The sequence below is a fragment of the Nothobranchius furzeri genome, chromosome 8 (genome assembly GCF_043380555.1).
Source record: "Nothobranchius furzeri strain GRZ-AD chromosome 8, NfurGRZ-RIMD1, whole genome shotgun sequence".
NCBI classification, from domain to species: Eukaryota; Metazoa; Chordata; class Actinopteri; order Cyprinodontiformes; family Nothobranchiidae; genus Nothobranchius; species Nothobranchius furzeri.
Window position 1 is genome coordinate 68,651,385 of NC_091748.1, and position 18,883 is coordinate 68,670,267.

The 18,883-nt window shown below is 41.3% G+C and overlaps 1 protein-coding gene across 1 annotated transcript in view; it reads right to left on the bottom strand.

Moving 5' to 3' along the window:
- The window catches only part of raver2 (ribonucleoprotein, PTB-binding 2), a 123,267-nt gene that overhangs the window by 43,199 nt on the left and 61,185 nt on the right, over positions 1–18,883 (bottom strand). The window contains exons 3-4 of the mRNA XM_015970988.3: positions 12,899–13,206; positions 9,854–10,018 (exon numbers count right to left, since the gene is read on the bottom strand). Coding sequence (XP_015826474.3) covers positions 9,854–10,018; positions 12,899–13,206 — 473 coding nt within the window. The remainder of the gene's footprint in view (positions 1–9,853; positions 10,019–12,898; positions 13,207–18,883) is intronic.

Genomic DNA, 18,883 nt, shown 5'->3' on the forward strand with positions numbered 1-18,883 from the left:
CAAAAAAACAAAACAAAAAAATAAAAAAAAGACATATTTTCCACATTATAACACAGTACATGATAAAGTAATCACTTTTATGTATTTCTGAAAAATCATAACTAATTCCTGAAAGGGAAAACTCCGGATAGCAGCTTCGACAGTGGTCTCTAGTAGGAATAAATGCTTGGGGAATGTGTTTGAGGAGGAGAAAGCACTTTCAAAATACAGGATTTGTAGTCTTATTTCCTAATATTTGGACATCTCATCCTTGACTGGCTAACAGCAACTCGACTTTACCACTGACTCTGCTTGCTCTGCGACGTTGGTGCTTTATCTCCACAAATAACACAAGCTTGGAGGAGTTCTGCCGTGTGGTGGAGTTGGAAACAGTTAGCTTCTGTTAGTTGAAACGTTCTCTGATGTTTCCTGGACGCTAAACCAACAACAGCTTTCCCTGTTACAAGTCAAGATGGGTGAGTCCATGAAGGTTAAGTCACCGCGTGACGTAAGCGTTTTTCCCGTCTATTTTTTATAAGAAGCTAACGAAGAAGACTGGGGTAGAAGACAGTTTTCATGTTCAACCTGCATGTTAAACTCAGAGGGAATGATCATTAAAAAATAAAAATTATTTCTCAGTGAACCTGTTCTTTTAGATGCTAATTGAACCACAACATCCTGTTTGCTCCGAGGTAAAATCCCTTTAAAGGATTTAGAGATCATACCCATAACTCCTGCCACGTGACATGACAGATTCTGCTTTTACCCCCTAAATGAGCGTTTCACTTGCCCTCATTATTACATTTAAAGTTGCATTTAAGCCAGCAGTCTCCCTACTTTGACACCCATCCCACATTCCTTCACAGTTTCTCCTCGTTTCTTCGTACCTCCATTAGGCTCAACACAGTCGTCTCCATCTCTCCACCTTCTGTAATAGACCTGACATCCTTAGGTTCACGTTCCCTCCCTACATCTCCCTCCTCCTGTCCCTTCCTCACTCTAATACGGTTGACATTTTGTACCCACTCCTCCCTCCATCTCGGCTGTCTGACTCAAGCTAAAGTGCTGTCTGGAGGGTCCATTCGTGGGTGGCAAAATTATAGCACTTAGGACAAGGCCACAGGTTAAGTGCACTGCGAACAAAGAAAAAGTGTGAAGAGTGCCGAGTCCTACTTGTGTGCACGCAGAAAGGAGAGTTTTTAGAGACGAAGATGTTTAGTTACGAAAATGCAATGAACAAAAATTAAAAGTCACATCACATCATCCTGGTGAAATTCATCCCGTGCTTGTGGCCGCGCTAGGGAACTATTTGGCGGCTTATCCTCTTTACAACTGAGTGTCAAGCAGGGAGGCATTGGGTCCCAGTCGTTGGCATGACCCGATCGGGATTTGAACCCCAACTTTCCTGTAGGCAGACACTCTACCACTAGGCCACTGAGAAGTGAAAATCACATTTTGGTTGCAGAGCATCTAACCCAGGGGTGTCAAACATGCGGCCCGCGGGCCGGATTTAACCCGCTTGTGAGCCGGATGCGGTTGTGTAAACTTTATTTACATACTTTACAATGTAGAGTGAAAATAAACGTATCTTTGTGAGCAAGTTTCCTCTGTACTGAGTATAACTAAAACAAAGCTGCGCTCAAGGCTCACACAAGAACTTGAATCACATCCTGAAGTTGGCCGCCACTCAGGATGTGACTTCTGATATTGATGTGCTGGTGAAAGCTAAAAGATGTAAAGTAAAATGAGTCAAATATACTTTAAGTGCTGCATGAAACTGATCTAGCCATGTGATCTGTAAGCTCTTTGAATCACTAAGGAATGTTTTTTCATTTATGGATTCCCCCCCCCAAAATTTTCAAGTACACTTCAGGTGTTGTACTTGTACTATTTTGGATACACTGTCCTCAGGCTCCAGCCTTGTTTTATATTGATTGTATTAAAACAAAGAAAACAATCTGAAGTTGTTTTTAATTAACTGGTTCGGCCCACTTGGGACTAGATTTCCCTCAATGTGGCCCCTGAGCTAAAATGAGTTTGACACCCCTGGTCTAACCAAAAGCAGTAAATGATGTAGGAGGAGACTAACACATACTATTTATAAATTATGTCAATGTTATTATAGACATTATGAATTTGAAACAGCCAGATTTATGAACAGAGAAATAAACAATGATGGGTAACTTCACCAAATGGTGCTAAATGCCTTCAGAGGCTATGAGGACACAAAAATTAAGCTAAATCACTTTTGATCAATGATTTTCTTAATTTGAATAAATATGAGAAACCAGAGCAGCAGCATTACTGTAGACATGGACACCGTGTAAATAACTGTTTTGGATATGAACTCCTTGTTAAAATCTAAAGTGTTACATTTACATTTCATTAAGGTACATTAAAGTAATTCACTTATCATTTTTAAATTAATAAAACCTTTAAAAAATCCTCATAGCATCAATAAAGTAATATTGTTTATTATGCTGACTAGGTGAGCTAAAGTCACAAAAGAGACCAACTTCACTTGTTATTTTAATACCTTTGCAGTGCTCTCTAGAATAAATTAATGCCTTGTGAGTCGTTCTCTGTGTGAAAAAAGCTCTGGCGCTCCCGTTTCAGGAACTAGTCATTAGCCAGAGCAGAAAATTCCAAGATTTGGAGTCTTACTTCCTGATATGCGGACATCTCACCTCTGATTGGCTTACATAAATGTTACTCTACCACTGACTCTGCTCTCCACAAATAACACAAGCCTGGAGGAGTTCTGCTGTGTTGAGGGGGTGCTAACAGTTAGCTACTAAATGGCCTGTATTTGTATAGCGCCCTCTTTGGGTTCTACATCCGCCCCAAGGCACTTCACAATACAATCACAGTCATTCACCCACTCACACACACATTCACACGCTAGTGGGGATGCACGATGTAAGTACAGCTGCCTTGGGGTGCACTGACTAGAGGCGAGGCTGCCGACCACCACCAACAGGTGCCCAAGGACACTTTCTCTGGCAGGAGCTGGGATCGAACCTGCAACCTTCCGATTACTGGACAGCCTGCTCTACCTCCTGAGCCACTAGCCGAGATGCGCAAATGTCCCTGACTGTTCTAATCCGAGGATTTCCCCATCTATTTTCTATTCACGGCTAATGGAGGAAATAGGGGTAGAAGACAATTTTCATGTTTAGCCTCCATGTTAAACTCATAGTTACGATCATGTATAAAAAAACAAGTAAATAACGGTTTCTCAGTGAACTTGGCCTTTAATATCTTGACATTTATCCAAGAAATGAGTTATGTTTATGTTTATGCATTTAGCAGACGCTTTTGTCCAAAGCGACTTTCAAGTTATAATCGGCATGTTGCCCTTGAGGCTAACAACAACAATAACAACAACAAGAACAACAACCAATTTCCAGTCACTCGTAGTGAGGCAGCATGATGAATCATGGAGAGGAGGGAGCAAGGAGCGGACAGTAGAGAGGGGACGGGTGCAGGGGGGGTGCTAGTTAAGAAGATGCTCTCTGAAGAGCAGGGTCTTCAGGAGTTTCTTGAAAGTCGAAAAGGAAGACCCTGTTCTGGTAGTGCTTGGAAGGTCATTCCACATTTGTGGAACGATGCATGAAAAGAGTCTGGATTGTCCTGAGCGTGGTGTAGGCACTGCTAGCCAACAATCCTGTGATGACCGGAGTGGCCGGGCCGAGACGTAAGTCTTTGCAAGATGATTCAGGTAGATGGGAGCCGTACCATCTCGGACTTTGTATGCTAGTGTTAGCAATTATGAGTTAAAGACCCGACCTGTAATTGGAGGGTTGCAGTTTCGCAACCCGCTTGATCTGTCACAGTCACTGTGTCCTTGGGCAAGGCATTTCTTCATCCTTGCCTGCTGATGGGTCGGAGGGGCCGGTGGCACCTCACCTCTATCAGTGCGCCCCAGGGCAGCTAGAGCTCAGTGTGTGTGAATGAATGCCTGAATTTACTGGTGTGTTGTAAAGTGTCTTGGGGGTTGTAACACTCTAGAATGTGCGATATAATTACAGGTCTTTTTTTTTGTTTTACCAATTATTCAGATTAACTAATTTTTAGAGCCCCGGAAGGCTTGCAGGAAAACTTTAAAGAGGCTGATTTATTTTCCAAGTCTTAACAATTTTCTTATAATTTATCCTGTATGAGTTACAGACCTAAATAAGGTTCATTTTTACTTTTTCGGTTGTGAAAGAAGCTATTTTTTGTTGTTGCCCAAAAAGTAAAAAAATAAATAAATAAATTCTCTCCTGACTTCAAAAGCATAATCGTTAAAGAACTGGAAATAATCAGTCGAACAGTCATTTTTTTATTTTAATTAATTAATAATAATAATAAAGTGCCTTTCTGGTCACTCAAGAACACTGTACAGAATAAAAACACAAATCATTCAGTAAGTAAACATACGTAAACATGAACAAACAAGGCACTCTAAAATTCAAAGTTGATATGTGGTTATGAAGAGGTGAGTTTTGAGTTGTTTTTTGAACTCTGTGAATGAGTTAATGTTCTTGATGAGAGGGGGAAGGGAGTTCCAGAGTTTGGGAGCGGTGCAGCTGAAGGCTTTACTCCCCATGGTGCTGAGACGAAAGGAGGGCACAGAGAGAACTGAACCAGGTTTTTATTTCTTGAAGGCAGGTGATGAGGGAGGAGGGAGGAAGTGCAGAATTTGGCTTACTGGACAAATAGAGCTGGATGTCATCCGCGAAGCAGTGAAAATGAATATTGAATCTGCGGAAGATATTGCCAAGGGGAAGGATGTATATAATGAAAAGGAGGGGCCCCAGGACAGAGCCCTGGGGCACACCAATAAGACTCAGAATCAGAATCAGAAAACTTTATTGGTCCCCATGGGGCAATTAATTTGTAGCTTACCACACAGAATAACTCGCTCATAAAAACAACCAAGCAAACAATCCATTTATACAATCACACAATCACACAATGTGTGTCACTACCAACATGCCGAACACATCCTAAATGAAGGGTACAGGATGAGCAGCAGCCCTCCAAAAATGGCACATGCTTAAAGCCGATGATACTTCGCTGTTATTTCGCCACCCTTCCCAGCTCAGAGTTAGGCAGTTCAATAGCTGATGGAACAAAGGAGTTGGCAAAGCGGTTTGTTTTTCGAGAAGGTACATAATAACGACGTCCTGAGGGCATAAGAGAGAACTCAGAGTGCAGAGCATGGAGGGGCTGACCAAGGATACATTTAGCCTTTTTTCGCGCCCTCTCCTCCCAAAGAGACTGTAAGTCTCTTTGTTTGGCGCCAATAATTTTGGAGCAGATTTTTACAATGCTCTGCAGCTTCTTTTTGTCCTTCATGGACAAGGCCTTGTACCCACAAACCAATGAAAATGTTAAAATGCTTTCTATAAAACAGCTATAAAAGTTGCAGAGAATCCTATTATTCACGTTAAAATAGTTCAATTTCCTTAAAAGATAGATTCTCTGCTGAGCTCGTTTAAAAATGGAGTCCGTGTTTGTGACAAACCGCAGCTTGTTGTCAATCCAAGAACCAAGGTATCTGTACTCCTCAACCACCTCCACCACTTCACCGTGGATGATGCTACTGCCAAGGTGGGGTGGTGCGGAGCATCTAAAATCAATAATCATATCCTTGGTTTTTTTGATGTTCAGGTCCAGGTAGTTACTGTCACACCATTCTACAAAATCTGACAGCGCAGGACCATGGTTTATTTCAGATCCCGAAAGTAAGGACATCAAAACAGTGTCGTCCAAAATCTTAACCAAGAACCTGTTGTTCTGAGTGACCCTGCAGCTGTCTGTGTACAGGATAAACAACAGGGGGGACAGAACGCATCCCTGAGGAGATCCGGTGCTAGACATTAATTGGAGAGAAATCTGACCATTAACCACCACCCGCTGGGTCCTCCCCGTAAGAAAGTTCAAAATCAGTAAGAGAAGCTGATCGGGCAAATTAAAAACATTGGCAAGTCTTTCAATCAGGATGTGGGGTAACCAGAAGAGACAGAAGAGGGCTGTGAATTATTTAAGTTAATTTAAGTGAATTAATTAATTAATTGTTTCATTGCTTGCCAATGACATTGAACCATTTGACTGGTAGGTCAAATTGGCAGAGCATATATGTTGAATCATACATTGCATGATACATGCATACATGCATCATACATGCATTTTCTGAATATAAGTAGGAAAAATACATTTAGAAATGCAAAAATAAGAGAGGAAAAATCCATTTGGGGGGGGGGGGGATTATTTGGTTCAGTGAATAAAGCAGAGTAAATGTTTTTTTAATTTACTTGGAGGTGGGGGTGTTTCCATTTAAAATCATGAATGCATTGGTTTTATTAGATTTATTTAGGGCTGTGCAGTGCCGCAGTGGTTAGAGCTGTTGCCTTGCAGCAAGAAGGTCCTGGGTTCGCTTCCCAGCCTGGGATCTTTCTGCATGGAGTTTGCATGTTCTCCCTGTGCATGCGTGGGTTCTCTCCAGGTACTCCGGCTTCCTCCCACAGTCCAAAAACATGACTGTTTGGTTATTTGGTCTGTCTAAATTGTCCTTAGGGGTGTGTGTGTGTGTGTGTGTGTGTGTGTGTGTGTGTGTGTGTGTGTGTGTGTGTGATTGTTTGTCCTGTGTGTCTCTGTGTTGCCCTACGATGGACTGGCTCTCTGTCCAGGGCGTACCCCGCCTGATTGCCCATTAACCGCTGGAGATAGGCACCAACCCCCCACGACCCTATGTGGACAAGCAGGTTCAGAAAATGGATGGATGGATAGATTTATTTATATTTTTGCTACTAGTGTTACTTTACCTCTGTATCAAATAAGTACCATGAGCATGACGATAGCTTATGGATGAAGCACGTGTATCCCATCCCTAATCTAAACTATCCTGAGCTTTACAACATAAACTGCTGCTTGGACTACACTTATGTTGAGTTCCTTATGTAAGCAGCTTTCAAAACGCCCACAGATTCTGTGTTTCTTACACTAGGACATCAGTAGCACAACTGATCACGTTCCCAACTTTTTTCAGCCCTAAAACATTTTCCACATATCAGTCATGCACCAATTAGGACATTCACAACACCGTTATGTTGGATTTAACGTCTGCTTCGTGTAAGTCTTTGAAATGTGTTCCAATTCATTTCCACTCTTTAGTCAAGACGTGCATAAAAATAAACCCAATGTCTCTAGAAAAGGAACCCAGTCACACTTTCTGCTCTCCTGCTGTGAGAAAGCAAAACGAGTCTGATTAGTGACTAAAAATGGACCCATTTAAAAACCGCTGCTCCACTGTTTGGATGAATTCCTGATTTCATAACTGAAGCTCCAACCAACAAAAATCCCCATCCACTTCTTGGAAGACATCTGGGTTGTGATTATGGACATATTTACATGCATAAAGATCAACTGGAGAGAATGTCAGAAGCAACAGATGGCCTGAGTTCACACACAGTTCAAAATGTCTCCAACAAACCAGAACAGTAAAACAAAAGTGGAAAAATTTGAAACTACTTGATATTTTTCTTTTAAAAGATTTGGAAAGACAGTCTGGAAAACAGCTACGTGTGAGCCAAAACCAAATATGTGTCTGGTGTTCGCACTGCACGCATACCAAGTATGTTCCATTTGCCAGTATGTTGCTAATGCAAACTGTTCCCCCACAGTAGTGCACGCAGGAAGCAGAACCACCAACAGCAGGTGGAGAAAATGCTTAATATCTCATTTCTCTATTCAATTGTTTTAGGTTTGAACAAAGTATGCAAATAAAACATCTAATTAAATTTTACCTCTGAGAAAAAAACAACATGCATGTTAAAGATGTGGTCTCTAGAGGGAATGAATGCCTTTTTTCTTAGGCAAAAAAAAAAAAAAGCTCCGGTGCACCTGTTTGCGGACGGTGCTGGAGGAGAAAGTAGCTTTAGATGACTTGGAGTTAATTTGGAGTCTTAATGATATTTGGACATCTCACCTTTGCTTGGCAAACAGCAACACGACTCTGCCACTGACTCTGATTTGCTTTGCATCAATGATGTTTTATCTCCACTAATAGCAGAAGACTAGAGGAGTTCTGCTGTGTGGGGGCATTGCTAATGCTAACTGTTAGCTTCCACTAGTCAAGATGTTCTCTACTGTTTCCTGGAAGATAAACCAACAACAACCTTCCCCGTTGTGAGTGAACATGGGCAAGTCCATGAATGTTGAGTGACAGTGCAAAAAGCTAAAGCTCAATTAGTTGTCACACTGGTGTGTGAAACTTGTTGTCCACATTTGACCCATTATCTGGGGGAGTGATGAGCTGCAGACACAGCCGTGCTCTGGAACCATTTGGTGGTTAAGCCCCCCAACTGAATCATGTGTAGGAGACTATTTTCATGCCTGCATGAACATCTCAGAGTGGCTGATCATTTTCTAAAATAATTAAGTAAAAAATGGCTTCTCAGTAGGGCTGAACGATTAAATGCACATGCAATGAAACTGCAATGTGACAAAAGCTGCCAGTCAAATCGCAAAGGTTGCGATTTGACTGGCAGCGAATGGTTAGCACAATGCTAATATACATTGAAAATCCCATAGACGCTAATGCTAATATCACGATTCTTACAAATTACGAATTAGGAACGTGCCAAATTATTACACTTAGAGTCTAATGAAAAACTAAAAACTGCCATCAATCAAATAAATACAGACAGATATTTTAGTAAAGCTAGAAAACTGTAAGAGACTTTTACTCCACAGAGTTTTGGCTAGCCGCTATGAACGTAACTTAACTACGGAAGCTCTGCATGGACAAGACGTCAAAAACTCTAAACACAAAAGACTTCAGTAAACGGGACACAATTCTTTCCTGCAAATCTTTCACAATTGATGCTAATACCTATGCTCCTTCAAGGGATGTGCTCCTGGCTGCACAGCATTGTACCTTCAAACACAAAATTTTGTCTTTACTTGTGAGTGTTTATGTAGACAAATAAACTTGTTGACATGATATGTAGATAAATATACATACACTTGTTTACATTCAGTACAAGTTACATAGATTTTGTTTAGCTTCCGTTGGTTGAAAAATGAGAGAAGCCCCTTAAGAAAATAATCGTGAATTAAATCGCAATTAGATTATTTTCCTAAATTGTTCAGCCCTACTTCTCAGTGAACCAGCGCTTTAATATATGTTGCAAAAAATTACACAGGAAGGTGAAGTGTTGAGCATCTAGTTTTTGGCCTCAAGTATTCACATAGAAATGCAGCAAAAATAAATAACATTAAACACTAAAGCACATAATACGCTGTACTTAAAAACATCTGATCTTTAGGTCAACGCCTGCTGGCTACCAAACACCCACAAAGCATCATGGGACCAGCAGGATGTGGGTTTATTGATTTGTATGTGGGAGTGAGGAAGAGGGGTGGAGCTAAAAGTGGAAATGCAGTAGATGACTGATATCCAGCGAGTGAACTTTAAATGGGCAGGAGGGGGTAGAGTGGATGTACTGGTTCAGAATCAACAAATAAAAGAAAAAACCGAGAAGAGAGCAAAAGAGGAAGTGAAATAGAGGAAGTGAAATGGTGGTACCACGGCAGCCACACCTCACCATGAAACCAAGTGATGCTGTAAGGCTGGCCCAAAGACAGTTTAATATCAGCACATCTCACCTGGTGGTGTTTGACTGGATTTATTTTTAAGTGAGCTTTAAATGATGTTTTGAGGCTTCGAGGCAACTGCAGTGATGCTGGGATATATAAATAAAAGATATTTTCTTTACACGACTTCCAGCAAATTACAAAAATCTTAAAAGACATGCTTGGAAACATATTTTTAAAAAACATGAAAAAATTAAAATCTTTGCAAAGATCATTATGACAGTCCTACCTGGCAGAAGACAGGTTTATATGTTTCAGAGAAGAGCTGGGTGAGTTCTTCAGAGTCGCACAGGTCCAGAGGCAGTCGGTCCACACACAGACACTTTGAGTGCAGGTTTTCCTCCTGGCTCAGCTGGTTGACGTCCATCCACTGCACCATCAGCGAGCGATCTCCCTGCAGCGTTTGGTGGAGCGACAAAAAATCAAAACGGGAACATCACAAGAACTCTGCAAAGTGTTTGTGTTAAAATCGCAGCCGTCTGGGTGCTTATAGCTCATTGAGATAGGGGGAAAGTTCTGCACATTTTGTTTATGAACTTATCCACACTTTTTAAGCTTTTCAAAGCTTCTCAGAGCCAGAGTTCTGCATCTAACAACTCATGCAATCCCAGATGTGAGGTCAGATAGGTTAGCATTATGTGGGCTAAAGTGATAACAGAGAAGAGGTGGCTTTCAGCATTTCTGCTCAATTTGATGTGTGGTTTTAGATTTCATAGGAACAAAACTGGAGCCGTTCAGTCAGAGTCATGAAAGCCTTTTACAAGCCTGGAAGCCTACAGCTGTTTTATTTCAGTTGGTTAACCTTTTAGTGATCTGGAGAAGCTTTAAATGACAGCTGTCTTGTTTTTGCTCAGGTGTGTAGTGAGTTATGCTGCCTAATTCATTAGCTCATGATAACAACGCTATCGCGAATGCCAGGATCTACTTGTAACTAACTTTTTATGCCTTTTAAATCCAAATTACTGGTCATTTGTTAGATTTTAATAAGGTAAAAATGCCACGTTGCAACACTAAGCTAACTGCTAAAAACATTAGCCCTCTGAAAGCTATTAGCAGTGAGGACACGTGAAAACAGTATCAAACTGTGCACCTGCTGTTTTATGGCTGTGTTTCTAAGTAACTGTTTAATGAAATGCCATAAAACATTTAGTAAACCCTTACCCCGGTTTTACACTGGAAATAATGGCAGCGCAAAACGGCAGCGGAACGGTTTACTCGCGAACTTCAAAGCGATTTCTTTCACATCGGGCGGGAGAGTCTTGGCAGCGGCACGGCATCCTCGCTGTGCTCTTCGCTGGACTCGTGAGATCACAAGATCCCTCGAGACTTCAGGTCATGGTTTGCTCATGCAATCCGCCATTAAAACAAAAAGAAGGAAATCACGTTTTATATCGCTGTTTGGTGTCATATATGGCATTGTTCTTCTGCACTGCCAGGATTAAAGCCATGAAAAACACACAGCTGCAGTTCTGGAATGATGCTGTGAGTAAATAAGCCATTGGATCACACGTAAGCTTCATATATGTGAAACTGCATTGATGCAGTAGTTTTATTTTGAAAATTACCACTGATTTTACACTGAAACAGTGGGTGTTTCTCAATGCCAATGAACTTCGCCTTGATGTCTTGGCCCCGCCTCGGTTGCCGAGAAGATACGTCTTCAGGAGCCGCCAAGGCGTGTTCCAATGTTCATGTTCTACCAAGGCATCTGTTCTCCGTTTGTTAGCCGTTTAGCTAGCTGAGCAAGGATACACGGGAGGTGTCTTGTAGCCTAGCCTTGGTCAAAAATTACCCAGAATACACCACAGTATTTTCAAAAGGATGGCGGATCAGAAGTCGGCAGCTACTTCGGGGGCAAATTTCAAGTTTAAAAGTAAGTCAACTAATTTAAAATGTTTTTTTTTGATCCGAGGAATTTAGCTATGGTTGGTTAGTTGCTAAGTAGTTGCAGCTTCGGTGGCTGGCGGGTAGTAACTCACTTACATATTAAATCTAATAAACATATATACACAATTTAAAAACTAAAAGACTCATTATATATTTATGTTGAAACTTATATGTATAAAATATTACATCATCTCCCGTGTCACGTGACGTTACATGACCGCCGTGGAAGCCACAGTCACGTGATGCAAGTCTGTTCCATTTAACTATTTTCCTTGGCCAAGGAAGGACAGTGTCCTTGTAAGCCAGGTGCCTTGATATTGAGAAATACCCTGTATGTCATATCCTGTCTAGCCCTATAGGGAGCCTAAGTCACTTCCGCACCATGGGTCCCCAGAAGAACAAAAAAATGTATGCAAGTTAATGGGGCTAAAAACGCCATTTTCTAATTCCGCTTGTTTTGTGCCATGGATTTCACACATGATGTTCGTGAATTTTAAAGACATATTTTGATACCAAGAACGTGCTCATTTTCAAACAGGGGAAAAACGCCAATTTAAGTTTTGTGTGAAAATAAGTCCAGGACTAAAAATGCGTTTCAGGAAAGTGACGTCATCGAACCAGACACAGAGGAAACTGAGGGAAAAGAGCTGTAAGTTCAGCAAACTCCCCATAGGGGGAAAGAACCACAATAAATCTGGCCATGTTTGAAGTGGCAGCTACTTTGGGGAGAGGAGATTATGTGGTGATGTCCTATATGCGACGTGCCAATTTCTAGTTTGTAGTCATGCTAATTACGAACTTTTACAAGCTGATAAATCTGAAAGTAAGTGACTGGCGTACACCCATAATTACTTTTCATTTAAATTGCAGTACAACATACTGTATGTGTGATCCAGGACGTAAGGCAAAGCAGATTAGAAAATATCGTTTTTAGCCCCGTTGACTTGCATTCATTTTTTTCGTTCTTCCCATGATGCGTAAGTGACTTAGGCTCCCTATGTTAGCTGTGGAAATTGACGCATTCCAGAAGCGGCTCACGGCAAAAATAGAACTCGATCCTATCTTTAGCGGCGCGGCGTGCCGCTTCTGAGACGCACCTGGAAATTGCCACGTCGCTGATGGTTTGAAACACTCCATAGACTATAATGGATTCGATTTGAGGCACTGGCGTTCAGCGCCGCTGATGCTTTCAGTGTGAAACCAGGGTAAGTAATCCCTGTGAGGAAAATGTTTATTCCCTTTAAAATAAGTTTGATGTGATAGAAGATGCAACTGAAGTTTATAATTTTCACCCTTTACAACGTGTTTAGTGTATCCAAATCTTTGTAATGACTTCATTCAGATTCACAAGGGACTGAACAGATTTATAACATTTGCTCTAACGTACCAGTGGCCGGCCCAGGAGCTCTGAGCGGGCTCGTGAAGCAGAGTCCTTCTTCATGTATTCCACAAACCCATATCCCTTGGAGTGTCCGCTTAGCTCGCTGTACACCAGGAAGCAGCGCTCGATGTTTCCGTAAAGCCGCACCAGCTCCTCAAACTGCTGCGCAGTGAAGGTGTGGGGGAGGTTGGTGAGGCAAAGCAGGGAATCGGTGGGCTGCAGGGTGACGTTTATCAAGCGTCCTCGGACAGTGCTGTGGTGGAGGGAGCGGATGGCATCCTGAGCCTGGTCCCCGTTCAGCAAAGTCACAAAGGCTGGAGGAGGGGACATTACGGAGACAGCGACAAGGAGACAGGAGCCAACACAATAAAAAGATGCACAGACACAAGTGGGAACAAAGATAAACACATTAAAAGCATTTGCAAACAAGCAGAATGTAACACGAAGGATGCAGGATGCAGTTTTAGAACATGCTCAGAAGCATGTGGAAAAACAAAACCAAGCCAAATGTGGCAAAAAGGAAAAGAAAATTGGGAAAAAAAGCCAACAACAAACACAAACATACAGTAATAACAGAGATACACAGAGAGAAAGACAACACATTAGCTAGAGAGCCAGTAGGGAACTAGTATGTGGGGGAATCCACTGTGACAAACACATAAACACCTCACTGTATCTAAAAAGCAGTCATAAATATGAGCAAACTGATGACAGTAAGGAACACAAAAATACAGATAGTATTTAAAAAAACACTTCATTTCATTGTAAAACTTTCAGCGTGTAACATGAAGCTAATTTGAGTAAAACCATGTAAAATTGGGTGTTTTAAATTAGCAATTCATTGTAACCAGCATGCACCTTCACATTAAACCACAATGAAAGGGACAGAAACAGCCACTTGTTTAATGGTAACCAGTTACAGTTTGACTGGTTTTACAGCCGTTGAGGTTGTGAAAAGTTGGTTGTAAATGACTGTTTGTGCTACTCCACCGCAAAACTGGATGCGTTTAGAATGTAATGCGAGCTTTTTTGGTGCCGTATATTCCAATTAATCAGCCAAGCTGATTACAATTTATTGCTGCCGGTAAAAATGTCCATCCTGACTTCAGACAGAGCAGCAGAGAGATTGTCCTCAGTATTTTCACACAGCTCGAGCTGCTCTCATAATTATGAAGTTTCCAAGGATCCATTTCTCGCTTTTCCATTATGCCCCCACCACACATCAGAGGGAAAGTGAAAGCCTGACAATGTGGAGGATTATTTAGGTATCACTTATAACTCTTGTCTTCCATTACTGGTAGAAAAAAGAAGAAGCCACACTTCGCTGCTGCTGAAAGAGAAGAGGCTTCAGATTCATGCATTACATGTAATAAAGCTCCATTTGTGCCACTGAAAACACTTCTGATTTCTCATGCACTGAACAGATGTGTGTTCGGAGTGTGTGATAGAAGGATTTTGTCAACTTCTTTCTGCATTAAAAGCAGTTGACAGATAATTAGGGGGCAGCAGAGATTTACCAGTTAACTGTGAAGGTTATTATTTGGCCACATGCAGGATTTCTCTCACTCTTTATCTTATGGGTTGTTTGATTCTGGAAAAAAACTAAAGATTCTAAATGTGGACAAACACAAAGGTGAAGCTTTGAGATAATACTGTCAATATGAGCCAAAAAACACTTCCTAAAACCAAAACAAGTGATCAAAGGGCTATTCGGTCAACTTTAAACAGACCAGAGTTTGTTTTGCTACATTTAGGCAGATGTGACAGCTCATCTAAACTCTGTAGATGATGAAGTGTATGATAAGAACCGCAAAAAATGAAATAGGATAGAAAAGACGCAAGAAACGTAACAAAGATGTCTGGCTGATATTTACTATTTCTTCTACACTCTCCTAAAGGATTATTAGAAACACCATACTAATACGGTGTTTGACCCCCTTTCGCCTTCAGAACTGCCTTAATTCTACGTGGCGTTGATTCAACAAGGTGCTGAAAGCATTATTTAGAAATGTTGGCCCATATTGATAGGATAGCATCTTGCAGTTGATGGAGATTTGTGGGATGCACATCCAGGGCACGAAGCTCCCGTTCCACCACATCCCAAAGATGCTCTATCGGGTTGAGATCTGGTGACTGTGGGGGCCGTTGTAGTACAGTGAACTCATTGTCATGCTCAAGAAACCAACTTGAAATGATTGGAGCTTTATGACACGGTGCTTTATCCTGCTGGAAGCAGCCATCAGAGGATGGGTACATGGTGGTCATGATGGGATGGACATGGTCAGAAACAATGCTCAGGTCACCCGTGGCATTTAAATGATGCCCAACTGGCACTACGGGGCCTAAAGTGTACCAAGAAAACATCCCCCATACCATTATACCACCACCAGCAGCAGCCTGCACAGTGGTAACAAGGCATGATGGATCCATGCTCTCATTCTGTTTACGCCAAATTCTGATTCTACCATTTGAATGTCTCAACAGAAATCCAGACTCATCATACGAGGCAACATTTGTCCAGTCTTCAACTGTCCAACTTTGGTGAGCTGGTGCAAATTGTAGCCTCTTTCTCCTATTTGTAGTGGAGATGAGTGGAACCCGGTGGGGTGTTCTGCTGTTGTAGCCCATCCACCTCAAGGTTGTGTGCGTTGTGGCTTCACAAATACTTTGCTGCATTCCTCGGTTGTAACGAGTTATTTCAGTCAGTTACTCTTCCATCAGCTTGAATCAGCCGGTCCATTCTCCTCTGACCTCTAGCATCAGCAAGGCATTTTCGCTCACAGGACTGCCACATACTGGATGTTTTTCCCTTTTCACACCCTTCTTTGTAAACCCTAGAAATGGTTGTGCGTGCAAATCCCAGTAACTGAGTGGATTGTGAAATACTACGACCGACTCGTCTGGCACCAACAACCATTCCACGCTCAAAACAGCTTAAATCACCTTTCTTTCACATTCTGACATTCAGTTTGGAGTTCAGGAGATTGTCTTGACCAGGACCACACCCCTAAATGCACTGAAGCAACTGCCATGTGATTGGTTGATTAGATAATCACATTAAGGAGAAGTTGAACAAGTGTTCCTAATAATCCTTTAGGTGAGTGTATATCGGCATTGTCGGTGTGTATTTTTAGTAGAGCCAATATAAAGTAAGACATATATGGCCTAGACATCTAGAAAACTCATAGTAGTAGCAAATTTAGCCAGTGGCCTGGCTAATCGCAGAGCTGCGATGAAGCAAAACAACAACGGCGGCAGCTAAGGAACTGTGTTCTTCGAAGCGGCTTTGGTATCATCTTTGGACGACTGGGCTTTTCTTTGGGCCGTGAACAGATGGAGAACCTTCACACCAACGAAGAGAGGTTTTTCTTTACCCACAAGAACCCGGAAGGAAAGCAATCGACTAAATCAGGAGTTTCAGTTTCAAACAACATATAAATTATTGAAGGGTCAGTAAGTCAGTGTTTATTGGGGGGGAGCTTTCTATGGTAAGTTTGGTTTTGTTTTTTGTTGACATGTTTTCAAAATTTGTTTAGAACTTTGTTTTTTTTTCTTTGAATTACCTTTTTTGATTCATTATTAAAGAGGTAAAATAACCTTCATGGCCTTTCAGACACAGTAAAAGTTAACTAAACCAAATAGATGGTGGAAATTGTTTTGGGGCCTTCCCTGCTCAATCGACCCAAGTCCCGTGGAATAATCTGGTGTGAAGACACTGTAAGACACAACTTAGATCATTAGTTACATCAAGAATTTTAACTAAATGCCTCAAGTCTCACCTCTCAAGAGCAGCCCTACTGCAAGTTTCGGAAAATGTAAGCTTGAATCAGTGGAAAAACAAGGATGCAAATGTGTTCTTTTCATCACCCAAAGTAGCCAATGTACCTTTCAGACTTACAGGTCGTTTGAAAGCCTCACTCCTCAATTTGAATAAATCTACAATAATGTGCACACGTTTTAAGACACCAAGTTTGTTTTGCACCGTGCCATTTCAAGTATTTGACTTGTCCTGAGTTTGTTTTGCAGCCTGACAACATAAAATGCACAACAAGAACTATACAGAACAAAGAATTAAACTCCTGGAAGAGATGGCAAAAGAACAAATTAAACCTATTGGTGCGATCAGCCATTTGTTACATGTTTGTAAGCCTCACTCCTCATGGGCTGCATAGTGGCTCAGTTGTTAGCACTGTTGCCTCGCAGCAAGAAGGTTGCAGGTTCGAAACTCGGCTGCGGACTTTCTGCGTGGAGATGCGTGTTCTCCCCATGCATGCGTGGGTTTCCTCCGGGTACTCCGGTTTCCCCCACAGATCACAACATGCCCTATAGGTTATAAATTGTAAGTCGCTTTGGATAAAAGCGTCTTCCGAATAAATAAACATAAACATAAACATGTTCTCGATGTTGCATGAGTGTTTAATGACTGGCTGATGATTTAGAGGATTTTAATAGGAAGTTATTTTTATATTTCTTATATTTTAAAGCTTGTGTTCTGTTGAGGTGAAGGTGTATCCTAAAACAAACTCAAAAGCAGCACCAGCACTTATTTGATCTCATTTGGTGTTTTTGTTTATGAACACGACTATTAAATTGCTAAATCATTCACTTAAACAAATAAGTTCACTCTTACCGTCGGCTCTTTGTACAGTCTTGTTTTCAAGTACAAAAAAAAAACCTATTCATATTCAACAACTAAACACTCAAAACACAGAGGAGATCAGGAGTTTATAAAAACATCCATCAGATGAGATGAAGGACGATCTCAGAGACCTGCTCCTGACCGCCACTTTCATCTAACATCAAAGCAGCAGCAGCTATCAGAGTACAAGCTTGTGCATTGCAAATGGCCTGCAGAGAGAACAGTGCATGTATTGTCTGGGTAAAAAACAACAGCAACAATGATGCCTAATTTTAAATGTGACAAGGCTAATTACATGGAAGCTGAAGTCACGGTTGAAAATATTAGTGATGAAAATGTTGAAATAATTACATTTGTAGATCTAATCATTTGGTTTATTTTAGAGGAGTCAGTAACTTACTGCATTGCAACTGTTGCTAAAATGTTGGAGACAAAAATGGGAAAAATGCACAAATTTGAACTTGGAATCACACTAAATTCAGTAAAAATTTAAAACACAATTATTGCTGGAGAAAAATTTAATCTTTACATCATTTAAAGTTCTCCAGTGTTTGTAGCTGCAGTACGTGAACTTGTGCTATGGAGCTTAGCATTTGATTACGTCAAGTGATGATGTCAATGTGAACAAGCTGCACAGTCTAGACAAAGTTTACTCTTTAAAATTTCAATTTGTTTGCAATGTGGTTGCAATCTAAGGTTGGGAGATATATACAATTTTTTCTAAGCGATGTTTGTTGGTCCAAAAATGGTGTCATTGTCACACAGGTGAGGATCAGACGTTTGGTGTGCCTGACACACCCTGCATGCAGAAGTGGACTGGCCCATCTGGCATTCTGGCCTCCTGGTACCCAGCTGTTACCAATTACAGAAATCACTTGGCAGCTGTTAAAAGCTGCTCCCAGCCACCAGTTCAGTGAGAAAGTCCAGGGTAGTGTAGACTCTTCGGAGTACATACTATTCTCCTCGGTTGCTTTCTTGGTAAAAACTCGTATTGCTCACGCTCGTCTTCGGTTTACACTCTTTTGGTATTTCAATTTGGATATAGGATTTGACCATTTGGCTTGTTGACTTTGGACCGTTTTGTGGACTTTGACTTTGGATCTCCCCCGCTCTTTTTATCCTCGGTTTATTCCCTACCCCTTTTGGGTTGGTGTTTTCCGTTCTCCCCTTCGTTTTGTAGATAAGCTCCTTTTGTTTTTTGTACATTATGATTCCTTTTAATGTTGTAAATATTCATTTTGTAATAAACTTCTTGTTTTTTTTTTGTGACACAGCACGTTATTATTTAATCCACACACCACTTTCATTACTCCCCTCCTCATCTCTCCTAGAGAGCCGGGGACGTTATATAT